This window comes from Myiozetetes cayanensis, unplaced genomic scaffold (assembly GCF_022539395.1).
Source record: "Myiozetetes cayanensis isolate MyiCay16 unplaced genomic scaffold, myiCay2020 scf1, whole genome shotgun sequence".
NCBI classification, from domain to species: Eukaryota; Metazoa; Chordata; class Aves; order Passeriformes; family Tyrannidae; genus Myiozetetes; species Myiozetetes cayanensis.
This window is the reverse complement of record NW_026086604.1, coordinates 25,690,754-25,711,021: the sequence shown is the minus strand read 5'-3', so window position 1 is coordinate 25,711,021 and position 20,268 is coordinate 25,690,754. Positions and strand designations below refer to the sequence as shown.

The 20,268-nt window shown below is 40.1% G+C and overlaps 1 protein-coding gene across 2 annotated transcripts; it reads left to right on the top strand.

Annotated features, from left to right (window-relative positions):
* Positions 1–1,922: 1,922 nt before the first annotated feature.
* CA2 (carbonic anhydrase 2) lies at positions 1,923–19,711 on the top strand. Of its 2 annotated transcripts, XM_050323527.1 has the most exons (7): positions 1,923–2,123; positions 2,641–2,838; positions 12,943–13,061; positions 14,444–14,536; positions 15,292–15,354; positions 16,390–16,545; positions 18,857–19,711. In XM_050323527.1, exons 1-7 carry the CDS (start codon positions 2,090–2,092, stop codon positions 18,974–18,976), a joined length of 783 nt encoding a protein of 260 aa, XP_050179484.1. In that variant the 5' UTR covers positions 1,923–2,089; the 3' UTR covers positions 18,977–19,711. The 2 variants fall into 2 exon arrangements, with proteins under 2 accessions (XP_050179484.1, XP_050179493.1); XM_050323536.1 differs by lacking the exons at positions 1,923–2,123; positions 2,641–2,838 and adding an exon at positions 10,685–10,729.
* The last annotated feature ends 557 nt before the right edge of the window (positions 19,712–20,268 follow it).

The window sequence follows — 20,268 nt, the reverse complement described above, 5'->3', positions numbered from 1 at the left end:
AATCAAGAAAAATAGGTATTTGATTTTAAGAACAATGGACCTTCTAATGTGGATGTCTGTGCGGTCACATACTTGCTGACAGAAATAAAGAAATAAAATTAAGATTCACGTTACTAAAATCCCAGTTCCTCAGTGCTGCTGGTGACTGACTTCATTTCCCTGCTAAGAACCCTATGTAGATCTTTTAGGAAGTCCACCATGCCAAACACTGTGTTGTGTTTAATCCTGTACTTTTCCTATCTGTGGTGCTCCCTTTGACATCAGTGGAAACTTGAAATATGAGAATGATGAGGAAGCAGGCTGGATTTTTTTTATTAGTAAAACTGAATGGAAGAAAGTCCTCTGAAATGTACTGAAATCTTATTCCTTTCTATAACATAAAGGGATGCTTTCTGCTTTGCTCTTCAAGGATTCTTAGCTATATGGATTTGTGTATGTGTGCATTTACGAGACTGTCAGCGTACTGGACAGCACAACTGCCAGATTTAGAAGTGATCGGTGTGAAGTATCTATAATGAGCAAACAAGGAATTGCTAATAAATGTATAACGTGCATTTCCATTTGCTCTTCTACATCACATATACCACAGCCACCTCTGAATAACTTCTGTGTATTCAGTTTTGCCACCACCTTTTCATTTTGTGGTTGCTAAACCATCTTGAGTAGAAACATGCAAATATAAGGACACATACTATGGTAATCAGTAATAAGCTTTAAATATTTTCTGCTTACACTCGAAGGGGTCTGAGAAAGGCCTTTAATTTTTGTAAGCAATTTCCCAGCTGGTTCCTTTTGCTATTAGCAACAGTACCCACATTGTACAAATAGACTTTTCTCTCTCCTTTTAACAAATACAAACAAATGACACACATTTTACAATGCTGAATGTAAATGATGGAGTCATTCTGGTGTTGTTATTCTAGCTTTACAGTGACCTCACTGAAAACAGAATTTAGACCCCTGCGCTTGAATCCCAACAGAACATAATTAAAACCGGATTTGAATAAACCATCTTAATAAGAAAATGGGATAAAGTTACGTCATTCTCATACCGAAAATCGCTCGGAGCAAGAGGGCAAAGAAAAGCCTTCAGAGGGGACCATCTGCAGCCCCCCCCGCCGTGTCTGCGCTGCCCTCAGGGCCAGCCCGGCCCCACGGCCGAGGGAGGCCGGCACGGCGCGGCACGGCACGGAACTGAGCCGCCGTCAGAGGGCTGCCAAGGTCCGGTCCCTCCTGTCCTGCGGTAAAACACCGGAGCGTTGCGCAATATAAAAACATCTAAAATATGCATTGCTCAATTTTAGCCGCGCAGATCCATCCTCGGGAGCGGCAGCTGAGCCGCTCTCAGAGTAAGTGGCTATTTCCTCAGTGGTAAGAAATAAGCGCAAGCCCGGCTCGACCTACAGCTTCTTAGGAAAAACGCAGTACCGAGCAATAAGCGCTGACGTCCCAGTTCGCCCGAAGCTCAAACACAGCTCCCCACCGCCAACTCCGCTAATCCCCACCTCCAAACCCCCGTTAATTCCCTCCAAAACCTGGCACCTACAACAAACCCTGGCGGTGCGGGCGCCCTCCCGCACGGCTCCCTGCCGGCTGAACTGCCTTCCCTGCCGTCCGTGCCTTCCCCGGGCTCCCGGCAGGGAGCAGCACCCGCCCGGCCCGCAGAGCCGCGCCGTGCCCCGCCGCACGCACGTACACGCGCGCACACCCGCACACCGCCCGCCCCGCACCGGCTCCCGCCGCCCGCCCCAGCCCGGCCCCCGGCACCTCCCCAAGGTCACGGCGCCCACAGCGCCCCGCGCAGCGCCCGCAGGTGCGCGATGCGTGAGGAGAGACCATGGGGATGGAAGGCGAAACTGGACCGCACCGCCGGCTGCTGGAGGCGCTATTGACCCAACCCGCAGCGGCTCCGCGGCTGATCGCGGATTATAAGGGACCGCTCTCTCCGCCCCCAGCGGAGTCTCCCTCCGCCCCCACCCCTCCTCCGGCCGCAGAGAAGGGCATGGAGTTGGCGGGAGCCTATAAAAGCCCCTGAGAGAGCACTGGGGCCACGGAGCTGCGATAACGTCTACGGGCAGAGCCGATCACCATGTCCCACCACTGGGGATACGGCAGCCACGACGGTGAGTGCCCGGCGCTGCGGGACACCTGTCACTTGTCAAGGGACACCTGCCGGCAGGTCCCCGGGAGTCGCGCCCGGGACGTGCCCGTTGTCGTCCGGCCGAGCCCTTGCCCCGAGCGGGAATGAGTTCGGTGGCGCGTTTTTCTCGTAACCTTGAAATGCACCTGCGCCCGAGCAGCCCGCTCGGCAGCGCCGTGTGCCGGCGCATCTTCTGCGTCCCCGCTGTCATTCCTTTACTTCAGGAAAGGAAGGGTGGGCGCTGCTCCACTGGACGGGGTGGCCCCCGGGACTCCCCGGTACAACCCCCGCCTCAGCCGCCAAGGCTGAGGGGCTGCCGCGGTCCCGGGGTGAGATCTCCCCTCTCTTGTGCTGCCGGCACCGCCAAGCCCTCACAATTGGTACGCTGTTAGAGGCTGATGCTGGTGTTCGAACATCCCGGTTTCTAGAGTGAGGGTTATTGCTTATATCGCCTGAGTTTCGTGTCTTTTCCCGCTGAGCTACTTTCCGCTGTCTTGCAGGACCCGCTCACTGGCATGAGCACTTCCCCATCGCCAATGGAGAGCGCCAGTCCCCTATTGCCATCAACAGCAAGTCCGCCAAGTACGACTCCTCTCTGAAGCCTCTCAGCTTCAGTTATGATGCCAGCACGGCAAGAAACATCGTCAACAACGGGCACTCCTTCAACGTTGAGTACGATGATTCTTCCGACAAATCAGGTGAGACCTCACCTTCGGGTGCAGGAGGGGACATGGCAATTGCTACTAAAGCTCCTACCCTACTGAGGCTATAGGGGTTTTTTAAAGAGAAAAAAATACCAAAGTTGGCTTCTGTGAGGTGGGGATTTAGCAGCATCTCACATTCCTGTAGGCAAGGAGGAAACTGAGCTCCTTTTAGAAGAAAATTAAGCCTATCTGGGCAGATTTGAGCTGCCCTACTCGGGGGAAGTGATTGCTTTATTTTTGTATAAATCAGAAGGATTTGGATAAGGGCTCAGCTGTGGAGAGAAAAAAAATTTAAAAGTATTTGACTAGCAATTTTAGGCATAGCTCATCATAAGCTACTGATCAAATGGTTAACAGAAGAGGCAAAATACATCATAGGAAGAAATTTGCCTTAGAATAGCAAAGGCTTACAGTTAACAACTTGAAGTGGAAATAGCTTAGAAATAGTTCTTTGGTTATCAAAATATTATTTCATATTTCTGTAGCCAGCGTGCTCCCAGGTTGATACAGAAACAGAGGAATGATTAGAAAATACCTCTTTGTTCTTTTGTAATTTAAAAAAGACTTACCCCTGACATTTCTCGGAGGCTTTACAGGTAAAGATAATATATCCGGCATATTCCTACAAAGTTTGCTAGCAGGCTGTCCATCCACAGGGTCTTGCTGTTCATTGTGCTATATGGTGATACTAAGCACTGAATCCTGCAAACCTTTAGTAATCCTTACTGAAAGGAATGGCCTTATTGATGGACAGGCAGAATCCAAGATGCTGTTACAGCAAGGGTTTTGTGGGTTGTCTTTAAGTGTAGGTTTTCATCTGGCTGAATTTGCAGAAATCATTGCTCTCCACAATGAATGTCCCTTTATTTTTAATTTAGATTTAAAAAAAAAACAATCTCATTGTAAGTTACTGACTTCTCTAGACACTGCCTGATTTAACTTGCTTGAGCAAGTGTCCTATTTTTCCTAAGCGTTTTGTTGGCAATGTCATCTAGGGAATGGTGCTGAAACCAAATGATCCTTACCTACTAAAAACGTGAGGTTTTTGCAGGTAGTGCAATATAACAGTATAGCAGACATTCAGTACTGCAAACTAAGCGTTTGACTTTGTATTTCAGTTACAGTCTTCATGCTTAACAATATTAAGCGGTCAGATGTGTTTTCAGTTGTATTATACACATGTATAACTTACACAGAGCATCAACATTAATATTTGCATGGTCTAAAAAAGAGGAGAAAGTGGTATTCTGACCTCTTAGTGTCTATTTTTCTGAAGCACTGAGGAGCTAAAGGAACTGAATTCATGTTCATTTTAATAGTAGTATGGGGAATAAGGTAAAGGATCCAGAGAACAAAAAAGGGGATTCTGTTTTTACCAGGCACAGGCGAGTCTACTCTCACTACCATCCTGCTCTCACTGAGCCCTGAAGAAACAGTTTCAGGTCATCACAGCATAGAAGACTATTACGTGTTCACTTTGCATGTACCTAAGTTTGGAAAGAACTGTGAAAATCAGGTTGTGAGGAAAAAATGGGGGATACATAAAATAATTTAAAGAAACGTCTGTAGGAAGAATGCTTTTTATGAGAAAAGTTGGTGCAGAACCCGAACATCTGTGACAGAGATCCTCTGACAGATATGCAGTGACACAGCTTTCAGAGTGGGAGGATAGGAGATGCAAGTAGAAATATTCTCAGTAGCTCTATTAGTGTATCAAAAAATGAGTATTCTTTAGAAACAAAACCCAACTAAACAGATCTCTAAGAAGCCAGGCAGGGATGCATCATTCAGTATCACACTTACTATTGAAAATTACAGTGCAGAGAACCTACCTGGCAGCACACTTAATTGGCTTCATTTGTATGCGATTAACTAGGTAACCTACTTTCCTTACACAAAATAGAGCTGTCTTTTGACTTGTCTCTGCTTGATTCTGAATTTGAGACTCTAATGCTTGTGCCCAGTTCTTGGTTAGATATCACACAATAGTCACAGGGAGAAACTAAGTGAGATTGTGTGAGTGCTGGTAAGTTTTACTGAATACAATGGTATAAAATCCTGTAGATACTTCCCACAGTCTGTATTGCTTGCTTCTATAAGCTGTCCCATATGTGGTAATGAATTAATTGTGGTAGTAGGAGCAAAATGAAGTAATAAGTTAATTGCTTGTGAATAATGACTAACTGCACGCAAAGTAGATTCATTTCATTAAGAATCTTCAGGCTCATAACTAATGACACTGAAGAGCAGTTTCTAGGTCTTAATGCCTGATCACTCCTGCTTTTCAGAGTATGCAAAATGAGTTCTTGCAAATAAAAATACATAGTAATAGCATAGTAAAAATAGATAAGTCAAAATGCATGTTTGAATAAAACTCTGGAAGTAGTTGTTACTTACTTCTTTGAGTCACAAAACATGTAGTGTGAATAATGTTGATTGTAAGTAAGAACGAGTAGATACCAGAATCAAAATTTTGTTATTTCCCCTTCAGAATGTATATTTGTTACATTACATGTGTGCATCAGGAATATGCAATATAAAGCTTCTGCCCATATCTGTGAAAAAGAAAAATCTAAAGGAAAAATTTGGATTTCTTAAAATATGTCATCTATATTACTTTGAGTAAGAAAGTAAAAATTTAACTTTTTAAACAAAAATTATCTATGTGCAATTTATGCCATTAATATATCTTTACAGAAGAAAATGTTTTCTTCTCTATGCTTAGATCTGTATTAGTAGGTGGGGATTTATTGGCATAACTCTTGATTCAGGTTGTACTCTATGTCTATGACCTATACAATTTTCTCTTACAAATGAAGTTTTAACAGCGAAATTATGTTAATCTTTTGCGATAGCTTTAGAACCTTTGTTTTACTTTCTTGTTATTTTTTTTTTTAGATATGGTTAGATGTTACCATGCTTAGAAAAACCCTCTTCCAAGCAGTTACCTCCAAATCTTCAATTTCAGTTCTTTTAGGACAACCTTTCAATTTCTTGGGTTATGTGACAGCTGTTACATTTCAGACTATACTTCTAAATGCTCAGTCAATTCCCAGAGTGAACCACTTTCACATTTCACAGTTGCTGGTTGGTAGAAGTTGTGTATGGAAAGGAAATTCACAAGCCAGCATTGCCATGTTTATGAGCATTTTTTTGTTTTGAGAAATGCCGTGATTTTCTCTTAAATAAAATGATTATTTTCAGTTTTCTTTCCTTGCAGTCTTTCAGAATGCTTTTTTGGTTTGCTTGTAGGAAGTGAACAGTGAACTTCCTCTTCCAGTTGTTGCTTAGTCACTCTTCTCCTTCAGTCTTTTCAGTTGCTTTCTTAGTTCTCATGTCCACTGTCTTTTAATAGTAGTAAAAGTTCAAGTATTAATAGTCATTCCTTTTTAAAGTTTCTATAATTTTGAAAGGAAAAATGTGTTATGATAAAAGTGTCACTTTAAATTCAGCTTCATCCACTCTTGTGTCCTGGGACCAGGGCTTCCATGTATAAGTGGAGCAAATGGAGCTTATAGCTGTTATAATAAGGTGCATTATTATAATTCATAGCAAAGGAGTGTCTCATTAAGGGTACCACTTTCATCATGTTAGACACTTTATATTATAGTCTGCTGTAAGGACTTGTGTATTGTTTCACTCACTTTAAAAGACAGAAGTAAAGAGCAACTTCTTAGAGCTGTAAAACCACAGGACGTGACTTTGCTCAAAAAAACTTCAAGAGCCTGAAAGATTTTGTAATGTACATAAAATGTGTTCTTTGTGTAAGTTTTCACAGGAAACCTTTTGGAACTTATCTAAAAACCTGAAATTCAAATGAAAAAATGTTCACAGCAGTATTCGGTATTTTCTGATCATCTGTTTAAGCTTACAGAAGGAAGAAATTGATCCATCCTTAATTTGTTCTATATCAAGAATGCTAAAATATCATATTTTAGCTGTAGAACCTGACAGAAGGGAATTGCAACTATGTATGGTGTTAAGCTTTATCTAAATGTACTGGTAATTTGTGCTTGTGGACAAGTTTCTTAATTGTTTCTTTCTCATTCCTTGCTGCTGACCTAGAGAGAATATTGGAATTCACTCCAGTCCCAAGTAAATCTGAATTTTTGCCAACATAAAGTCATAGTAGAACTTAAAAATCATGAGAAGACTTGAAGAAATGGAAATAGTTTTCACCTTGATGCTAGCACCCCTTGGGAGTCTTTCAGTGGTTGTAATCCAATATATTACCTGATTCTTTCTGTAATTGTAAATATTAATGAGTATGCTTCAGCTGTCTTGAATTATGACTCACTGTAAACAAACCAATCTATTTTGTTACAATGGTAATTCAAAAGCCAGTGCAACCAAACTGCTTGGTTGGTGTTGAGTTTGAAAGCTGTACCACTGTTGCTCCTTTCATGTGCTTCCACATCAGCTGGTAAATGGAGGAAGAAACGTGCAGGTCTGCTGTCTTTAAGGCACCACTCTTCCTTCAAGTCACTGCTACCGGTCTATTTTTAGGCTTCCCCGATCCAAAGATATATTAGCTATGCCAGAATAATATTGCAAGTCGTCAGTATAGGGTCATGAGTTGAAGGTCCACAGTGCCTAAGCTGTGTGTTGATCCTTTGGAATCAGAAAACAGAGAACTGATTGCTTATACTTTAGGGGACTGTATTCAGACACACCTGCTTATGTCACAAGCAATGTTGTGCACAACTTGACTAGAAAGTCAGAGGTCTCAAAGGTGTGAAATCATTAAGTCATGTTTCCTGTGAACTGGGATCACCAGAAGCTGCAAAGCCTATGTAAACAAGTGACTTGAATAGCTCTAGTGCTTCCAGGAACTAGAAGACAAGGTGAAAGGGCTTGAGATCAGTCCTGCATGTTTCAGGTCTTTATTTCTTTACAGAGCCCAAAAGTGTCCTTTACTTACATTGGCTTTTTGTTTTGGCTTGGGTTTTTTTGTTAATATACGATTTCTGAGCAGAAACTTGATGTAGACTGTGCATTTAAGAATCATGGCAGCTTCTTTCTGTTTTTCCAAAATCCTCCTCTAGAGGCACTTTTAGTGCAAAACCAGGAGAAACTAGGCAGCTGTTATCAGCTGGGGCCACTTGGAAAAACTTACTTTTAAGATGTAATGAAGCTGTGTGCCAGATGTCACAATTATCACTTTTCCCACCTGATAATTTGTTTATTTACTTGTTGGCATGGCGGCTTGCTGTGTATTTACAGGCAATGCTCACACCTAAAGTTTGTCCTTCATTGGATCTCAACATTTTATGGACACTATGTCCAATACACCATTTTCAGTACAGTAAACAGTCACTGAGATTAGTATTTAGCTACTAGAAATTAAACCAATTGTTACTTTCAATGCTTCCAACTTGGTCCTTAAAGTTGTTGTCAGCCTATACGGTGTAAAATGTGAGGGCTGGTCAGACGCTCAGTACAGCATCATATGATTCCCAGGGAATATCCCTTCAAGACACTATATGAGAAATAAGCTCCACTGGTCCCAGGGAGCTGAAGGAATGTTAAGAACCTAAATGACTCTGTCTTTAAGCAGATCAGAGTCTTTTTGGCTGCAGCCCAGTCTGGATGAAATAGTTCAGCTGAGGTGAATTGGAACCACTGACCTGCTGAAGATAAACACATATTCAGACCTGCTGCGTTTTGGCAATTGTTTGATTCTGGTCTATCTCTGTGGAACATCCTTGTTGCCTTATCAGGCCAAACTTCTAGCAAGGTCTAAGTAGGGTTTTTTTTCCCCTAACGGTGAAACCAATTTTTTTTTTTTTTCATGGTGAAACCCGTATGAACCCTACAGTCAGATGCTTGAATTGCTCTTCTTGCTTGTCATGATAGAACATCCTAGGACGAATGTCTGAAAGAGATAACATAAAGAAGGAAACATCTCACCAAGTGTGACTGTGTACTCCACATTTCACAGAAGTGACAGCTCACCCTAACTGAACTCTTCAGTCTGTCGGATGAGGAAGCCATCCTTGCATAAGAACACAAGGCTAATCCTTGAGCATCCTCATAAGAGCTTTTTTTATGTCATTAATAGTGCATGGTGCTCCAGTAACGCTTCGTCTGCTTTGCCTCTGCAAGTGCTATTTTCTATCATACAGATTTCTCTGTATACACAGAAACTTACAAAAATATTAGCATTAATGAATATACCATGCATATGGGTACATACACACATGCCCACAGTGTCATATATACATGCAATTCTACTGTAGGCTGATACAAATTATTGATTTTCTTTGTGCTAAAGCAATATGTGTGTAAGAGCATTGTCTTCAGAGGTGAATGCTTGAAATGTCTTGCTGTTAAGTTTTTGTTTGGTGGCATCTCAATTAGAATTAATTTCCTAAGTTTGGGGCTTTGGACAGCTACTGTGCTCGAGTTGGACCCATTATTTTAGCTCCTGGAAAGAACTTTGCCTTGTTAATGGTTTTTCATTTGAAGAACACTTTCTTATTCTGTATCTTCTCAGAGTAATGAACTTTACAGTAGTATTTTTTCTTGCCACACCAATTTGTATGAGAGAAAGGAATTCATTCTAGCTCATGAAACCATCTTGTAGTTCAGCCATTTTGATTATTTCATTGGCATGTGTATTGCCTTGACGAGAGTTATTAATCTTCTGCTCTGTGCAGAGGGAACGTCTCATAGGAGTTAACTAAATAACAGTTATTCCACAGTATTTCTGCAAAAATCGACAGATTTTTTCTGAAAAAAGGTATGCAGTGGTCTACAGTATTTTTTTTCAAGGCTGTTTTGTTTTATATGGGAAGGGTAGTTGCCCACTGACTTGCCTTTAAGTAGAACAGTGAGGTTGTGTGGCCTCAGTAAACAACTGTACCAGGTGCACCAAAATGCCCTTTGATTGCTGTGTTTTCAGATATCCCAAGAAAGTGTAATGGAGTCAAATCAGCTTCACTTTCTGTATCCAAGAAATCCCACAGTCATGTAATTATTTGACTTTCCAGATTAGTACTGCTAATACTTAGACCATGTTATGAGATCACTTAATAACAGTGCAGTGTAATTAATTACTGGATGTTACTAGTCTAACTTTTCCCGTAAGGGGTAGAAGGTAGAATGGTAACAGAAAAGTTACCATTGCTTAATTTAAGCAAAGTAGTTCCAAATTTGTCCCACTGTGACGTTTAAAAGAACTTTAAAATAGTAAAAAAAGAGAAAGGTACTTTCAAGCTGTTACCTCGTGGGCTGTTGCACATCTTTGGAGACCAGGTTGTGACAAACTGTGTTGAGTAAATTGAATCTATGAGAAAAGAATGTGGTTTTCAGCTCAGCTTGTGCTGTCTTCCAACAACATTGCATCTGAAACTGTGCTATAGAACAAAAAGGAGCACAGCTAAACGTGTGTTTTCGGAATGGTTTTCACTAGTATTAATTTCAAAAGGAAGAGCTAATGATGAAATGCTCAAATATGGATCAAAACTTCCCCATAGATGGAAAGGTTGGATTTATTTTCTCAATGTGGCCTGAGTTGATGCTCTTGTGACATTGGACAAAGATGGGGAGGTTCCTGGTATGAATGCTGTTCGATGAACTTTTACTTTGCAAAAACTGGTAGCATTTATTCATGGTTTAAAAAGCTTGTACTGGAAAAAAAAAGCTCTAATGTTTCTACTTTGTCTTTTTAAGTTTAGTTTTAAATTCTACTTCCTTGGAAAAGCTGGGAAGCATTAAAAATAAAATAACTGCTTAAAGTAGGCTAGAATAAGAAAGGCTGTTCTGTAATTAAGCCTGCTGAATTTGTATTCATTTACACTAATCTAATTATTACTTTCTTTGAATGCTCTGCTGTGAGTCAAAATAAGCTAGTGCTGGATTTGAGAACCACAGACTGGGAAAAGTAAGCAAAAACTACAAAGAGGTTATTTTTTTTGCATCTTTCAAGTTTTATGAGACTATAGCAAACTTTGTGTAGACAAATAACACTGCAAATTAATTCCAGAATACTGCATGGTTCTGCTTTTCAGCATGCTTTCCATTGATAAATAATGGCAGATCAACCTGTGCTGCACTAGTGCTTTCTGAGGTTGAGGAGTGGTGGAACCTCGGTCCATTTGTACCTGCAATGAGCAGCAAGATCATGAGCTAAAGAACCTGAAACTGAAACATTGCAACTCCATGGCATCACTTTTAAATGAAGTGAGATATTATGTGGATTGAATGATTTCACATCTGTAAAGATACAGCAACCGATTTCTTCATCTCCAAAAGGAACTAATGCACACTCGCAGTCACCGTTCTGAAAAAAACTACTCTGATTTGTAGTCCTGTGCTTAAAACAGTTTTGCTTCTTGGCAAGTAGCAGATGCAGAAATGTAAAAGTAGAATAAGATATATTTCTATTTAATTACTTTAACTAACCATTCTTCTTTGGATCACGTAGCTTGGTAAGGGGTGGGGCAAGTCCCAGTCTGTTGGCTGTTCAGTGTTGGCTACAGTATTGGAAATCACAAAGGCTGCAGTAGAACATCTATTCACATTTTTCAAATAGAAGTACATGTGGGAGACTTCTAAATATATTCACCAAAGGAACACCAGGCAAAGGCTAAATTTGTCCACTGAACCCAAATTTTGCATGTGTAGGGCACACAGTTAGAAACTATTGTATTTTTAAAAAATATTATATTTCATTTTCATGTATTCTGGTTTATTAATGAAATCCTTCTGACCTCATTGCCATATATCCATGGCTATTGTTGTCCATGCTTGCCTATAATCAGAATTATTCAAACCTGAATGCACAGGGACCTTTTCCAGTCAGCATTTGGTGTATGTTTTCACAAATGCACGTATTGTGGTAATGTCTAGACTAACTGCAGACTGAGAGGAAAAGCATCTTTGCTCCACAGAACCATTTTGTGGCACATACACAGAGCACACTTACATGTAATATCTGATGTCAACACTCTTCTGTCACTTTATTACATATATACTTATGTATTGCATATGTATTTATGTATATATAGAGATAAATTGGTCTCTTAAATTATCTAATAGTTCAAATTACATTTAAAAATATTTTTTAAATACTAATATCTTAAAGGTTAATTGTGAATTTGAATTTGAGATGCTTAGGAAAAAAGCGGAAGGAAACCCCAACCAAACCACAAACCAGTGGGAAACCTTGCTCTGGTGACTTAGATAAATAGCTCTATTTAATAGAACTATTTGTTATTGTTCTGTGCTTCATGCTGCACTGAAGGAGACATTGTCTGTGCCTTGAGCATTTTACAGTAGTAGGGCTTGATCCTGCATATCATAATGGTGATTGGTCACAGTTTAAGTGGAAGGGTAAAACTAATAAGCAGAATAAGGGAGCTCAGGGGAGCTCACTCCTATATAATTGAAAGCGTGGCTGGGCACTCCACTTAGAGCAGTCCCATGGCACAAGTAATGCCAGATAATGGAGACCATAAATAAACAACTCATTTCCAATCCATAATTTAAAAAATCTTCTTGTACAGGCATTGCCATTTTCACCACAATGGGAGAGACAAGAGACCGAGTTCACATCTCTGAAATGCCTTACACTGTGCCTAGCAGTTTACCTTGCTGCAGCCCATGGCTAACAGGTGTTTAGGTTTAATTTGGAACCAAAAGCATTTTACTCAATCCCATCTACCACAGGATTTGCAGGATTAAGTCCTAAATGGATGAAGTGTCTAAAATGGAAGGTCAGAGTACAATAGTACATGAAAGATGATTTGGTCTTCAAGTGTACTCCATAGAATAACTCTGTATGAGCCTCTTACAAAGGCCTTTTTTAATCTGCTTGGTGACAGAAAAGTTACATCTTCCCTCATCACTTGTAATATTAGCATGCCTGTTAAATTGCTGATGAGATGCTCACTATAAAGTCACGTATGTTTTTATGCATTTATAACTGATTTTGGTGTATTGTAGTAATGTCCCATTGAAGATGATCTGGAGTAGCATGGCAGCATGCAATGAACTGTAAATCACATGGAGGACTTGAGATGGTTGTTCGAGTTTGAAGTGAGACTCAATAGCAAAGGTTATGGGAGTTGCTAATAGAGGCTCTTTGCTTTGCAGTGCTGCAGGGAGGAGCGCTGGATGGAGTCTACAGGCTGGTACAGTTTCACATTCACTGGGGATCCTGTGAGGGCCAAGGGTCTGAGCACACTGTGGATGGTGTGAAGTATGATGCAGAGGTAGGACATGCTTTTACTTCTCTAGTCATTTGTGTATAATGAGTATTTTTTTTTTTAAGTATTTCACCACAGTAGCAACGTTTGTATGGATCTTCATAGGAGGAGGTTACCATAGAAGATATGGTACAATGCCACTTTAGAACCTACTGCTTGCAAGAGCAGAGATCAGAATTGAAGGATTTGTAGTATGTCCTTTCTCAGCTACTTCACGTCAGAGGGGAGCGGAAAACCCCACATTAATTATCCCTGATTTTTTTCCCTGCTTTCTCAGTGTCTCTTGGAAATTATGAAGGGATAGAATTGCAGCACCTCTGTACACACACATCCCCCTTTCCTGGCTTCAGTTTTTAACATCAGAGGCATTTATATAAACAACAGAATAATTTTGGAGCAGACAGGGCAGGCAGCAAAGTGAGATCTTGTAGGCACTCTGTGATACCCCTGAGACTTCAGATGTCCCTTGGACCACGTAAAACTCTCTATTACAGTATGACTACAGAAACTGAATGACTTTAGTGCCTTGCATCCCACATTTGCTTGTCCTGTGTTTAGAAGTTTACCTCTGGATGCTGCTACAGACTTTTAAAATGTATTCATAAATACACATTTACAAAACATACCTATGATTTGCATTGACAGATAAAAGAAATGGCCCCACAAATTCATTGGCTCTACCGCTTTTTCATGAGGTAGAAGTAGCTTTTGTCTTATCTGAGAAACTTGCCAGTGGCTTATGTCTTCACAGTACCGTAATTACTTGGTCAGCTTGACTTGCAGATGTGGGAAAACAGCCAGATGAATTTAAATTAGAAATAACTTAGAAATTAAAGAGAAAGCAACATCCTGAATAATGTGACCTGGAGATTCAAAGTCTTTCCAGAAAAGGACAGGACTGGTTTTTGAGTTGATTTTTTTTTTTTTTTAATTTTTAATTTCCTAAATTGCTGGTCAGATCTGTAGTTAATGTGTCTTCTCTGCTTCTTCTGACACTGACAATAGTGTATTTCAGTGTTGATAAGAACTCCAGTATATATAGTATTAAAATACTGTGTCAAAATCCTGCAGGCTGTATGTGGGAAAAACTAATGCTGAAGATAACAAGAGTTTCACTAAAAAGCAGAACAATACAGCCACAGCTTGCATTTAGAACTCATCTGGGAATAAGAGTGAGAAGCAAAATAAAATTAATTACAAAAATCTCTTTGCATAAACAAAACTTTAGATGAATGATTCAACAAATTCTTAACTGTACACAAAAGTTTTAAAATCTCAGCAGTAAAACTCTCATCTGCTCTTAATAAATTACTTCCTGGCATCCTAACTTGTGAAGTATTCTGGATGGAATATCATTTTCAATGCACTTCTTGTTTTCTTGCTCCTAGCTCCATATTGTACACTGGAATGTAAAATATGGTAAATTTGCCGAAGCTGTGAAGCATCCCGATGGTTTGGCTGTGGTGGGCATCTTTATGAAGGTTAGTTAAACTTTTGTGTCATTTGTCCAGCATGTTCATGGTGTTGCAGAGGGGACCTAAGAGCCTAAAATATCAAATAAGGCAGCATTGTACTATACTGCTTAAACTCATAGCAAAGTAGGTGGTACTCCAAATTCTCATCTTCCTTTACCTATAACAATTGTACACTAGCTATGGAGTATGACTGCCATCCCTCACTGTGGCACCCCTGTAGCAGCAGACTTGGCTTTAACAGGACAGTCACACTGCCATAACTCTTACCAGTGAAAGGTGACGTGCATAACTGACAAAGTTGTGTGTATGAACCTGCAGTAGGACAGCCTAAATAACACCTGTTTTCCTTTTCTTGTTAATGTTAAATGTCCAGAGTGTTTTGTCTCAGTTGAATTGTCTTCACAGCTAGTTAGAGAAGGTGTCTGGGCCCCAGGGGTATGTAGTACTCAGTCCTGGCCTAACTGAGGGTGACTGTTTTATTGGGAGGGTGATTTATTTGAAAAAAAAACAGCTTAAGTCTAAAAATAAATCCTCATACTGTAAGTGAAAATAGCTTTATTCTGTCCAGTGTCCTTGGCTGACTCATTTGTGCTGTCAACTGTTGTGATTTTACAGAGACAATTCCAGTCACTTTTGCTCTAATACTCCTGTTCTGGAATGAAATGGTGCTGGGAAAATGTTTTCTTGAGAACTGTAACAGAAAGTTAAAGGTAACATGAGAGTACATGGCAATTTTTCTTTTCATATGGTTTGTGTTACAGGTGGGAAATGCCAAGCCTGAAATACAAAAAGTTGTGGATGCTCTGAACTCCATTCAAACCAAGGTAATATCTGCCCTCTCTGACTAGCACCGATCACAACTGTGCTCTGTTTTCTTCTTCAGAAAGTAGATTTTTTTTTACTTCTCCCAAACTGCTGCATGTGCAAAAGTAAAACAAACCTTCCTGCCATCAGCACTGGTGCTGCTGTAATCCTAAATGCAAAACAGATTTGAATGAAGTTGTGGTAGAGAGCAGGGAGTACTAGTCATCATTTCCTATCTCTGTGACTACATTTCTCTGTCTTTTAACTACATCTAAACCTATAGGGTAGGATTTATCTTCTTAATCTAATCTACTCGTCTAGGTGCCCTTTCTAGTCAGTGGTGACAGATGGAAAAGGTACTTCCCCTCCTTTCTGCATCTGTGGGATAAACTTCCTTCCTCCAAGAGGGCATGCTTTTCATGGCTGTTTCTAGAGGGTCCAGATAAACAGTTTGTTCAGGATATATAACTGTTAGGGGAAAAAAGGCCTTCCTATATTTAAATATCATGTGCAGTGTGTGTGTGTGATACTTTAATGAAGTGAGTAATGAGAAACCTTAAGTACTTACTGAGTAACTAGATACCTTCATGATGGGTAAAGACCTGTGCCAATGAGAAATGTGGGCAGAAAGGTAAAAAATAAGAGCACACTGTCATCTTTGTCATCAAGCTCACTTTGAGGTAGTTGGATGTTGCTATTTATCAGAATGGACTCTCCAACAGGTCTCCCAGCTTCTATATTTCCAGTGCAATCAATATAAATGGCATCTAAAATCTTGCTGTTCTTCATGCAAGGTCAAATGTTATCTGTAGGAGCAAGAAACGTAAATGCAACATTTTAAATAAGAAACAGTGTCTTGAAAACATAAAAAAAATTACACTGCTGAGACTATTTAGTCCCAAATGTACTGTATTTGGTACTCACTGCTTCATGCCAAACTACATTTCTGTCTTTTGCCAAACATGGACCTTCCAGAGGGGACTTCACTTCTGCAAGCTCAGTGTGTGTATGTGGTCTGTCCCCTGACATCAGCCCATCTGCTTACTTTATTGTAGGGAAAACAAGCTTCCTTCACAAATTTTGACCCCACTGGACTCCTTCCTGCATGCAGAGACTACTGGACATACCCTGGCTCACTGACCACTCCACCACTGCTTGAATGTGTGATCTGGCATGTTCTGAAGGAGCCCATCACTGTCAGCCCTGAGCAGGTAGGTGTCCAATGGGTGATGCCAGTATATGTGTTCTGGAATTACACTGATTGCATCAGCTCAGCCCACCAGGTGTTCTTTGAAGTGGCAGTGTTACTGCAGAGCTATGCAACGTATTAGCTAGCATCCCACGTGAAAAATACCTGTCTGAAGTGGTTATCCTCTTCTGATAGGACTCTACTGCTGTGTGTGGAAGTAGAGTTTGCTGTAAAGTGTAAGGCTGTCATCTATTTGGACACAGTCCAGGGAAAATGAGGGGTGGTTTAAAAATTTCATCAGGCTTTCCGACTACATGGTTAGAACTGTCACATGGTAAAAATCTGGAAAATTGAGGCATGCATGAAAGGACCATTTCCTCATGTAGAGTTAGTCTAGCATGTATTGTCATCATCAGTGGGTTCACTGTACGTGCACACACCACCTATCTGGGTATACTTGCGCTGAAAATAACAGATTTGCACCTGGAGAGCATATATCCTGCTTCCACAGACTCACACTGTAAATCTGTAGTTGGTCTGTTGATTTTCCAGCATTTTCAGGATACAGAGCTCTTTTTACAAGTTCTGTTTGGCGCAGAACAGACCATGAAATCCTACGCAGAATTGTGACAATCCTAACAAAACTCAGTTGTTTGGAAGAGGCAAAACTTGCAGATTCCATAAGTCTGCCGCCTAAGAAAATACTTTACTCTCTTTACTAGCTTGAGAAGGATAGTCTTTCTAGGAGGAAGCAGCTTGTGTGGATTAAATCACTCTTGTCCCTAGCTTTCTGCACCATCCGTTAAGGAAACTACATATAGCCAAGATTCCATTCTTGGGTTCAGATCTGTGTGCTTGGAAGATATAAATAGAATTTAGAGCCTATAAATATAAACTAGCCCTGAAGGGCTTTAGTTCAACCTTCAAACTCTTAAATCTCTTTCATCAATGGCAGACGTGCTAACAATCTACACATAATTCTAGGGGGTTTATTCAGCTGATATGGAAAAAAAAAGTGCAACTGAGCTGTTGTGGGACTTTACTTAATAAAAGAATACATGGTGAGGAAGAACTATTCGAAATAACTATATAGCAGTGATTGCCATTAATAAACTGCAAGGGAACATTAAAGTTTACACTGTTTATTTTTTCTAAACTACTGCTATTGATGATCCAAGGTTTGCAAATACGGTTTTATTATAGGGCAGAAGCACATTCACTGAAATAGAGTTGTTTTTCCTATTACACCTACTTTAACCACCTACAAGTGGTGAAAGACACCACTTGTCTCTCCCACACACACCCCTTCCTATTACTATCAACATTTCAGTGGTGGGTTTGAGATCAAAACACTGTGTGTGGTAGCTTGCCTTTTCATTCCAAAACTGATCAAACACGAAACCGTATATCAGAGTATTGAGGCAGGGTTTAAGTTGAGTAGGTTTGACAAAGATAGATAAAAGCTAGGTATAACAGTAGGGTGTAGCAAGCCTGTTATCACTTGTTGTAGTGACACAGCAGTTGCTAGCAGAGGTTGAACTCTGAACTTTGTTAACAGTAAAGTCCAGGGGAGGCTGCTCACTGCTGAGGGCCTTACTCCTTGAATGAGGGAAAGCCTTGTCTGCAGCCTGACTTGTAGGAAATCCTGCGTCCCACCTGCCACTTACTTTTTTTTTTTTTTGTCAGTAGTTCCACCTGATCACCTTTGGGGTGGGTTATTATTTTGACACAGTCTTTTTAAGAGTTTTGGGAATGCCCATTTAGACACAAAGGAGCTTTTATAACATCAGACTGTGGAAACACCAACTGTAATTTAGGAACAAGCTCTAAAAATTTACAGTATGCTTCTATTGACATGGAATGGTCTTCCCTCTCACAATATTTGAAAATCAGGATAGCTTGAATAAATTCAGCAGCTTTATTTTGGCCCAATAGTAGGCTGTCTTTTAATTATTATTATTTAAACTGGATTAAAAAGAATCTACATAAAGAGACAAAACTGCACAACTTGCAGATGATTCTGAAAGGATTCGATGTAGTTCTGGTTAAGGACAAACTACTGCTTGTTCAAGGAGTTCAGAAAATGTGTGCTTATGTTCTTGTGTCCTGTGCTTTCAGTTGTTCTTGCTTGGATATTCTGTGGACAAGAGAGCCTGTGTCAGGAGCAGGAAATGGTGTGGATCAATGCAGACACATAGGTGCTAACACCATCTTTAGACTATTTGTGCTGGCAAAACTGAGTTGGAGCTCTGGTTCAGGCTCAAGGTGTATAATTTCAAATAGCCCTACTGAAGTGAAGGGTGCATTTAGGATGTTTGTGTGTTTTTCCACAGATGTGCAAACTCCGTGGCCTTTGCTTCAATGCTGAGAATGAGCCCGTGTGCCATATGGTGGACAACTGGCGCCCATGTCAGCCTTTGAAGAGCAGAGAAGTCAGAGCTTCCTTCCAGTAACCTCAGTGCTGAGAGCGTTAAAAGTTGCTGTGTTTGTGAGGATGCCCTTTTGCTAAGCCCAAATCAGACCTTTGCCATGTGTGCCCTGGCAACATCTCGTCTCCAAGATCCATTTTTCCTTTTGCTCTGCGTCTGAAATGCCAGCTAATGAAATGTGAAAGGCCCTTGGCCAAATGGGAGAGGGTTCTTAAGGTGTGGGGTTGGGGGAGGCAGGGGGTGGGTGCTGGGTGCATTTTGGTGACTATTACTGTGACTGACACTTTGGTATAACAGTATGTTGGCTGCTTGGGAGAGGATATGATAGCAAAATAAGCCATTTTAAGAAACCTCATCCACTGGTGTGATAGTACACGTAACTAACAATAACTTGAAGCTTTGTGAGAAGCACAGGAATACAGAATCTATCTATGACTTAGGAAAAAAAAAAGTATTTTGAGAAAGTAAAGCAAAATGAATATTTAGGATTAGACTTCTTAGATTTTAAGAAATTGACATGTAAATATTTTTGAGACTGTTTTGCATTTTTACCCATGTTATCAACAACCTTAGTTATGTCTTAATAGTAGTGTTGGATTTTTTAATTAAAAATGTTCTAAATTAAGTATTATCTTTTAAAAGTTGTTATTACCATAGAAATGATACAAAATATCTTTTCATTGAAATAATATATGTTCTAATTTAAAAGGAAAATAATGTTGTATTTTAGATAACTTCTCTAATAAATCTATACTTCTATTTTTGCTTCCATGCTGTTATTTTAATTCCAGAAAGGAGCCACTAATCTGTTCACATTGTTGCATATTAAACATAATTACTAAACATACAGTATGTTGGGAATTGGTTTCAGTGGCACCATAGATGAATGCAAAACTATATGGATATAGTAGGAAATTTTCTCTAAGTAGGGATCTTCTCTCTGATAGCAGAAGGAAGTGTTAATTTTGAGCAATCACTACAAATTACCATCAGAATTGACTGTATAATGAAAGATTCTCTCACAAGACTTTTGAACAGAATTATACTGAAGAACGGTCTCATTAGATTCTGGTCCTAGTTTTTAAAGCAATTTATGTTGTGTTTTCTACCCTGTCAGGAATCACTTTGTAATTTATAAGATACCAGTTGGGCAGGCTATGTTCTGAAGCACTTGGATCTTGAAATATGTGAGATGGGAATGAAACCTTCTCAGAATGCATATAAGTATCTTTAGAAAACTGTCAAACCTCACTCTTGGAAAAGTTTTCACATTTAAAATGTCTACCGTGTTGTTTGCTCTAAGTTCGATTTTTTTT